Source organism: Bos javanicus, chromosome X (assembly GCF_032452875.1).
Source record: "Bos javanicus breed banteng chromosome X, ARS-OSU_banteng_1.0, whole genome shotgun sequence".
Lineage (NCBI taxonomy): Eukaryota > Metazoa > Chordata > Mammalia > Artiodactyla > Bovidae > Bos > Bos javanicus.
In genome coordinates, this window is record NC_083897.1 from 115,685,209 (window position 1) to 115,694,619 (window position 9,411).

The following is a 9,411-nucleotide window of genomic DNA, read 5'->3' on the forward strand; positions in this document are numbered from 1 at the left end:
CAATTTTTAATTTTTTGAGGAACCTCAATACTGTTTTCCACAATGGTTGCACACATTGACATTCTCACTAACATTATAAAAGAGTTCTCTAAATGCTTGCACTTAATCATCTTCCTCTGTCCTGGAGAGGGAGCAAGACAATCAACTTTTCAAATGATTGTTGTGGTAAAACCACTTAACATCAGATCTACTCACTTAAATATCTCTTTTTTCCTCTCTTCAATGTCACATTTAGTTTGGCATTATTATCATTATTGCTCTGGCTATGTATTACAATATAATAGTTGGACCTGAGAGTCCCTCTTAATGCTTCATACATTTCACAGTAATGAGAATAAAAAGGGAATTAAGAGCACAAGGTCAGAGGAGGCTTCCAGGAGTGAGAGGGTGAGCTTTAGACCAACTCAAATCAAGGGCCTATGGCCATCCCTGTCACTTAAACAGCCATGGAAAAGTTTGTCACATCATTAAACTCTCTGAGAGCGCCTCGGGCTCTTTAACTGTGAAGGGAGTTTGACAAGCCCTGTCTCGAAGGACTGCTGGCATGTGGTGGTAACTGTAAACCATCTGCCACAGTGCCTGGGAGGCACCATACCCCATCCCTTCTCAGGACTGGTGGCTATACTTTCCAACGAAGATCTCACCTCCCTTAGGCCTGATATAGGGCTTCCCTGATGGCTCAGCAGGAAAGGATCTGCCTGTGATACAGGAGCTGCAGGAGACGCAGACTCAGTCTCTGGGTCAGGAAGATACCCTGGAGGAGGAAACGGCAACCCAGCCTAGAATTCTTCCTTGGAATATCCCATGGACAAAGGAGCCTGGTGGCCTACAGTCCATGGAGTCACAAAAGAGTCAGACATAACTTAGCAATTCAACAAGAAGAAGGCCTGGTATAAAGAAGTGAGGGAGAGCCTTGCCTGACAGTCTTCTCCTGAGCTTTCTAGAACTGACATCAAAAGGGAGGGCATGGCTCTCCTTTGTTCCCTCTATTCAGGGGTGAGTAGACCCCTCAGTCTCCACTCGGGCTTCACAATCTGACTTCTGGTGGGGCCTGGGGAATCCCCTCCTTCTTGACCTGAGGCCTATCTCCTCATAGTAAGCCCGATACCTCCCTGTGAACCTGGAGGAGGAAATAAGAATGGCCTTATCTAGCCACCCCTACCCATAGTCTCACAAGAATGAAAGCTATGGCAAGCTCCTTGGGAATGACAGACGGTTCCTCTCAGGGTTCCAAATCGGTGTCCCAAATTTGACTCTCAGCCAAGCCCAAGACTCCCCCTTCTGTTGACACCACCATCAGACCAAACCCTGACTTTCCTGCTACTCCTCGGTCAGAGCTGAAGGGCCCCTTGGCCTGGTAAATCTGCCTGAGGTCTTCTAGGCTGGGAGTAGGGAAAATACTGTGTGGCCATCCTGGTATTTGTGTTCCCACGTTCTTTGCTGTCCTCACTGTCTTGGAAAGAACCTGGAAATATTCCCCAACTGGAAACATTCCCTGACTTGCCTTAAAGCTTCTCCACCCAGGCCAATAGTTCCCTGATCCCTGAGGAAGAAGAGGAGTTTGCCTCATAGGGCCACCACAGGCCATGGTCTTCTGAGGCTAACAGGAGTGGAAGGAATATGTTCTGCCCCAACTGTTTTGAGGCGAGTGGTCTTTTCAAGAATTCAGGGTCCTTACCTTGACTTCTGGCACAACATGGAAATCATTCTTCTGCTGAGCTTCGGCTGGTCCCTTTGATCAGGATGAGGTTCCTTACCTCCATGTGATCCTCTGGGAGGAAGTGAGTAGGACTCACCATGTCACCAGGCCTAAGTGGCACAGTCTCAGGCCTGACAACAGGGACAGTGCCCTCTGTAGCCCCCTTTTTTCTGGGAGGGATCCTTTGCTGTCGGTCAGTATCATCAGTTGACTCCTGTTAGGAACGGGGTACCCTTCCTCAGCTGATACAGCCTCCCTCCAATAGCAGAAGGACTTTAAGGCCCTGAAGCCATTTGCCTTCAGAAACTAAGGAATAAACCTAGTCTGAAAGCCCTGCCTGTTCCCTCCCAGGGCCCATTACATTTGCAGGACTTTCTAAGGATTTATCTGTAATGGGGTAGTTGGTTGCCACACTCTTCATACAGGACTGTACACATGTCATGCCTGGGATTTCCACTCTCTGATGAAGAGCCAGCCTATAAACCAAGGTCATCTTCTTGAAACCCTCCAGGCAGAAGTCACGGGGCCCTTGAGCTGGCCAGCACTTCCCTATGCCTCCCAGGGCTAACTGGAGAGGAGGGACTAAGTGTAGCCCTGTCGGCTGTGGATTGAGGGGCTTCATGTCCACACTCTGGGTCCTCACTTTGACTCTGCACCCTTCCTGGGGCTCTATTCTCTGCAGATTCCCAATGTCCCCGCCTCCCCAGGACCTGAGTTGAGAGTGTTAACCACAGCAGCCCAGATAGTTCTGGACTTCATGGGCTTGCCAATGAGGACGGGTCTTAACAGGATCCTTCTGTTCTGGATGGGTCTTTCCATCACCCTCATTCAGGATAATCACCATTTCTGCAAGATTGATTCTCTTTACCAACCTCAGAACTCTGCGCTGAGACCAAGTTTCTTAGGTCTCTGAGAAGCCTAAAGAATAAGTGAGGCTATGCTAAGGCTAATAGGCTAAGCCTGCTGCTGCTGCTAAGTTGCTTCAGTCATGTCCGACTCTGTGCGACCCCATAGACGGGAGTCTACAAGGCTTCCCCGTCCCTAGGATTCTCCAGACAAGAACACTGGAGTGGGTAAAGTAGTGTAGAGCAGGAGTCTATTGCCAGTTGTCATTTACCAGCCTTATGTATTTCAGCATAAGACCAAACTCTATGAGTCTTGGGCTCTCCCCTGTGAAGTAAGTTTGATAAGCCCTTTCGTGTCAGATTGGTGGTATATAAGTATTTATGGAAAGCTTATGTCATGGCGTCTGTCTCTATTGAGACATTAGGAGCAATAGCAGTTATTACTATGATTATCTTGACCTCAGATGCTACATCAGCTGGATTTTTTTTCAATATATGAGATGTCAGAAACTATGCAGTGTTCCAAGTGGGGGAAAAAAAAGACCCAACCTCCCAAATCAGCCAAAATTCCGCTTAGGAATGAAACCAAAGTAATATGTTCTCTCCAAGCCCTCTTTACCCGCTTCTTTCTTGTTCTTCCTGAAGTAGAGAGTATCTCAGCCTCTTCCATAGAATGACAGCATCTCTGAGAAACTATAATGAGTGGACAGAGGTTAGGACTTTTTTTGACTAAACATCACCAGTACAAGCATGAAGACTTCTTAAGAGCAGATTCTCAATATTTGTGTAAAAGAAGAGCCATGAATAAATCATTTGCTATAATTTATATCTCAAACATTCTTGAAAACCATAAACCATAAGCAGAGGCAAGTATGTGTCTTTTACATTTACAAAAAGGGAGACTAAACATAGAGTAAAGCCATCCAAAAACTGAAGAAATTTCAGCTATCTCCCTAACAATGTATCAATGTTCTGAGCCTCTATTAGCGTGGCATCTTTCACATCTCTAAGGACAGTCTCATCCTAAAGTGATGTTATTCTCATCCTGGATCACAAAAGTGATGTGAGGATTTACAATATTTATTTGAGAACACAAAATTCTTACTCCTAAATTTGACAAACAGCAAAGTGTGTGTGACCCATGTTATTCATATACTTATATCATGAATCTAAATGACTTTTCTGTTGAAAAATTTTAATAACTGAAAACTGGGGGAAATAAAGTCAACAAGTTATTGATGCATACCAGGAACACAGGTTGACCGGCTTGTCCAGCCACAAAGTGAACAACGGGCTTCAGATCACACTAGGGGCGAGATGAGCGGCTGGATGTGGCCCTGGGGCGTGCAGTGGCCAAAGCAGAAGGGCCAGCACTGGTTGAGGCAGCAGTGCCAGGCCTGGTTGAGGCAGAAGAGCAAGCAGCGGCTGAGGCAGCAGTGCCAGGCCTGGCCAAAGCAGAAGGGCCAGCAGCGGCTGAGGCGGCAGTGCCAGGCCTGGTTGAGGCAGAAGTGCCAGCCCTGGCTTCACTTCTGGCTCCGGTGGTCTCTACTTCCTCTCTCCAAGCCTCCTCATATTGCAGCAGGAAGGCAGGATGGACTGAATCCTTGACCTTGGCCAAAAACTGCAGGACTTTCGTCTTGCTCGTTTCTGTGAGCGCTTTAGGACCCCAGAGGAACTCATAGCGAGGGGGATCGCTGCCAGGCACCTGGCGGTACTCCAGGTACTCATCCCGCACCAGATCTTCTGTGATGAGCTTCCTGGGCTCTCCAAAGATGAAGTGACTTCTTCCATCATAGATGCCCAGCATATTCAGGAACTTCCAGATCTTCTCCTCAGGGGCGTGGTTGCCATTCAGGTAGATGACACCCAGCAGAGGCATCAGAAGACCATTCTTCGGCAGCCCCAAGTCACCTCTCATAGACTCACTGTCGCTGAGATCTAGGTTGCTCACCAGGGTATAGCAGTGACCGTTGGGCCTGACTTCCTTCAGCACCAGGCCAAACACCATCTCCATGCGCTCGGAGGCCCTTCTAAGGATCTCAGGGTATTGTTCCTTGTACCTTCTATTGATTTCCTTCAAAATTTCGGACCTCTTAATGAGCTCCCTCATCTTATACTTATACAGCATGTACGGCACCAATAGCTCTGCCTTCCTGGTCAGAATATCTGTGTGAGAGCTCACAGCAGCAGCTGAGGCCTGGGAGGAATTTTCACCTTCCTGAACTTGGCCCTCAGCACCTACTCCAGATCTTGAGCGTGCTGCGCCACTGACACCAGATCTTTTGCGTATAGCACCTGCAGCAGCACTGGTGGTGCCGTGGGCTCCCTGAGGCCCCTTCGGGGTGCCAGCAGCAGACGAGCTTGAGGGAGCACTCTCTGAATCAGGAAGGGAGGAGGAGGTGGTCTCTTCTCCCCCAGAGGTGGTAGCCTGATCATGAAGACCCTGGGTCTCAGTTTGGGTCTGGCGACGTTTCTCACGAGCACGGTGCTTACTCTTCTGCCCACGGGGCATGATGGCTGTGGGCAGGGACCGCAGGCAGGAGTCTGGGCCAAGAGACAGGTGATTGGGGGCACCTGGAGGATGGAGAATGAGGTGACATGAGCACCTTAAAACAGGGAGACTCTACCTTGGCTTAATCAAAGGCCGCCTCTGCAGGTGTCCTTGAGCACACTGCTCTAGGAACCCACAAGGCTCCTGTTTTCCTGCTCAGCCTGGCCCCTGAGAATCCCAGAGGAAGAATAGTGGCCTAACTTTTTCTCTGCGTCCTCTCAGCCCTGCTTTGGATTTACTCAGGTGCCAGCACTGGGGTTTTCTAAGTTCTACTTCAGTATTATCACGTCAAGTCCTGGTGGAGCCTTGGCATCCTTCCCTCTGCTACTCTGATGTAGACACTTTAGACCTCCCCATGATCCAGAGGTAAGGGAAGGGATGCCTCAGTTGACCTCCCTGCCAGGAGATAGACATCCAGTGCTGAGAGCTCATTAGGGTCTTTTCTATCCTGAGTTCACTGGGATCATCATTCAGGGTCCTTACCTTGGCTCCTTAAAACGTTGGGCACCATTATCCATTTGCAGACTGGTGTCTGCACCTTCAGACTAGACATTTCCCCTCCTGTAGACTTCGTATAAAACAACAAAGAAGGTGCTCAGCCTCACAGCCCTTCCCTGAGATTTCCTGGGCTGAAATCCGAGGGTGGGATGGATGCACTGAGTCCTCACTCAGGTTCCTCAATTGGGCTCCTGGTAGAGAAGCTCAACTTTCTCCTGAAGTAAAGACTGCTTGATAGTAAAAGCCAATGACTCCGTGTCCCAAAATCAGGAAGTGAAGATGACCTTATCTCACCAAACACGGTCTCCTGAGAACAAAATCTGGTGCAGGCAGGTTGATATCCCTGTGGACCCTCACAAGATCCCAATTCAAGGGCTAAAATATTTTTTTGCTTCTGGTTTCTCCTATATGTCTTTTTGAAAATAAATTTATTTTTTACAATATTAATTTATAATAGTGTACCAGTTTCTGCCACAAATCAATATGAATCAGCCATAGATATAGCTATGTCTCCTCCATTTTGAAACTCCCTCCACGTCAAACCCCTCTTAAGCTGTCAGAGCACTGGCTTTGAGCTCCCTGGTCATAAAACTAATTCCCACTGGTTATCTATTTTCCATATGGTAATGTGTACGTTTTCAATGTTACTCTCTCAATCTGCCCCTCCCTCTCCTTCCCCCACTGTGTCCACGAGTCTATTCTCTATGTCGGCATCTCCAGGCTGCCCTGCAAATAGGTTCATCAGTACCATCTTTCTGGATTCCATACATATGCATTAATATATGATATTGGCTTTCCACTTTATGAATTAATTCACTCTGCTTAAAAAAACTAGGAATAAAACTACCACATGAGCCAACAATCCCACTAGTGGGCGTATACCCTGAGGAAATGGTAATGGAAAAAGACACTTGTACTTGTCTTCACTGCAGAATTATTTTCAATAGCCAGGACACAGAAGCAACCAAGCTCTACATTTGACTCATGACAGGGTCTAAGGTTTCTCCCTCTGCTGACCACTCCATTCAGACCAAGACCCTTACTTCCCCATTAGCCCGTACTGGGGACCGACATTATCCTTGAGGTCTCCCAGGGATGACGACAGGGAGATGTGGTCCGAATAACGTGGTGTGGAACATCCACAGCCCCCAAGGTTCTCACCATCCACCAGGACACCTGAAACCCTCCCTTGCCAACCTGAGGCTGCCCCCACTGACCTGGTCTCTCACTTCCCTGAGATGTCCCAGAAGTGTCATGTCAAAACACCCAATTCTCCCAGCCCTCAAAATAGGACTGGCACTTTCTGTGACTCTATTTCTTATGGGAGGAGCCCCCATCCTCACTCAGCATCACAGCCATTAATACTGTTGTGGACTAGGTCCCTTTTGTTGAACTAGATCTATTCCATTACAGCAGGGCTCTCACTTCCCCAAAACCACCTCCAGTGGACACCCGGGGGCACCACAGTTGGCCAGCTCTACCCGGGGCCTCCTAGAGCCCAGTACATGGGGGCCGTTCAGTGTGGTCCCCTTGGCGGTGTCGAAGTCTGCTCATCAACCCTCAGGGCCCTCATCTAGGTCCTAGAGCTCCTCCGAGGGTAGAATCCGGACCTACCCCTGCAGACCAATGCCATAGCTTTCGACACTCTAAACACATTCGGCCAATAGCTCTGAGGGACTCATAAGAGCCATATCACAGGGGTGGGATGTGGATGGGTCACTTTTATTACTGGGAGGGTTGGGAAAGTCCCTTCAGCTACATTCAGGTCCTCACCTTGGTTCCAGACGAGTACTGGACACTAAGTCTCTGCCATACGGTTGCCGTGGCTACCCGTTGAACCGCTCGCTTTCAAAGCGGAAGTGGAGGGAGCTGCGTAAGGTCCTACGTGGGATCTCCCAGGGATGACGGCAGGGGCAGTATGCTACGGAAACCCAAGTAGCTCAATATTCATCCGTCCTTGGGTCCTCCTTGTGCAGTGTATCGGAGCCCAAGATGCCTGCTCCTATGAACTCGTGTCTTCCAGCTCCCAAACAGCGCCCTCGCCTTCCCAAGTCCCTAGTGGTGGGAGGCCAGCTCTGCTCTGAGCATCTCTGCTTGTCAGGTGGGTTGCCACTCTGTGAGCCTCCTTCGTTGGGGGAGAGATCCTCTCACTAGCACTGATGGTCCTCACCTTAAGTCTGGTTATGGTCAAGACACTCCGATCTACAGATCTGGGTTCTGATCTGGCTAGAGGAGACTCAGCCCTCCCTAAGATCACACAGGTTGAATGAGTGGCTCCCTCTGCAGGGGTCCTCAGTAACACTCAGCATTGCATGTGAGGTCCTCTTTGGATTCAGGTCCCTCGCTCTGCGAAACTGCAGCTGACTATATTAGACAGAGGTCTCACCTCGCTAAGACTTTCGAGGTAGAAATCAACCTGACATCTGTGCCCAGAGCTTCCTGGGGACCACAGCATCAGTGATTTTCCAGGGCCTCCTTTTATAGGGTGTGCTACTGTGAGTCCACTTTCAGGTCCTCACATTGACACATGACGAATCCTGTAACTCCACTCTCTGTTTTATGAAGCTTCTTGTCTTACATCACAGTCCTAGTCTCCTGAGAATTCCAAGTTGGAAGTCAGGATGATATTCAGGTGATCCTAGTCCATCAGGGCCTCTGAGAATAGACAGTGGGGATGCAATCTGAGTCCTTCTGATTCCTCTTGCTTAGCAGCCTCACTACATCTACCACAGCCTGGGACTGCTCCTTCTACTGATCTAAGATTCCTCTTAGTCTTTGGGTGACCACTATATCAAGGGGTGATTGTATCCTTAGTCCTCCTTCATGGAGGTTCCCATATCAGCTTCTGTCCCTCAATTAAAGGCTTCCTGGGGAATGCATATTCCTACAAACAGTGAGCAGTTACCCTCTAGCAAATCTTGGAGAAAATGGGTCTCAGTCCCCAAAGTGATATAAGATTAGGAAAATGCAGCAGAAATTAAGGAACTCAGGACAGATGTTATGATGTCAAAGAGATAGAGGTGATATATTCCTGCTCTTCAGCCAGATTTAGGGTGTGTGCTTAATCACTCAGTCATGTCTCACTCTTTGTGACCCCATGTACTGTAGCTCACCAGGCTCCTCTGTCCATGCAGATTCTCCAGGCAAGAATACTGAAGTGTGTTACATGCCCTCCACCAGGGATTGTGCCCAACCCAGAGATCGAACCCAGGTCTCCCGCATTGCAGGCGCATTCGGTACCATCTGAGTCACCAGATTTAGGGTTAGTTCTAAAACATTTATTCTCGGCACCTCCCTGTTGGTCCAGTGGTTATGCGCTCCCAATGCAGGGGTCCTTGGTTTGATTCCTAGTCATGTAACTTGATCCCACATGCCACAACTAAAAATCTCACATCCAACAACTAAGAGTTTACGTGCCACAACTAAAATCTCACATTCCACAACTAAAGAGCCTGCATGTGGCAACAAAGATTCCGAGTGTCACAACTAAGACCCAGAGCAGTCAAAAAATAAATAGAAATAACTATTTTTAATTAAAACAAATAAAATTACTTTCTACATAGAAGGATAGTGCCAGATAATCTTGTAAGCCCTCAATACCTTGAGGGTGTTTGAATTTGCACATGCAGGTGATCATAGGCTAACTGACCATTACCCCCTTCTCTCCTTTATCACAGCTCTTAATTATTTTGGTGTTTGTATTGCATTAGCTATGTATTCCATCCCAGTGTTTTCGCCACAGAGTCCTTCTTTCTGTCACTCAAGATACATGTTTGAGTGCTAGAAGACAGTGAATTAATTGACTCATGAGCACCTCA

General features: G+C 48.2%; 1 protein-coding gene across 1 annotated transcript; it reads right to left on the reverse strand.

Annotated features, from left to right (window-relative positions):
* Positions 1–3,363: 3,363 nt before the first annotated feature.
* LOC133243520 (melanoma-associated antigen B2-like) lies at positions 3,364–7,465 on the reverse strand. Its single transcript, XM_061410502.1, has 2 exons — positions 7,367–7,465; positions 3,364–5,118 (listed from the first exon to the last, which is right to left on the reverse strand). The coding sequence occupies exon 2, from the start codon at positions 5,054–5,056 to the stop codon at positions 3,851–3,853; it is 1,206 nt and encodes a 401-aa protein (XP_061266486.1). The 5' UTR covers positions 5,057–5,118; positions 7,367–7,465; the 3' UTR covers positions 3,364–3,850.
* Between the last annotated feature and the right edge of the window lie 1,946 nt (positions 7,466–9,411).

Coding starts and splice junctions, on each gene's coding strand:
- LOC133243520 (XM_061410502.1), bottom strand. CDS start 5,056: ATGCCCCGTGGGCAGAAGAGTAAGCACCGTGCTCGTGAGAAACGTCGC.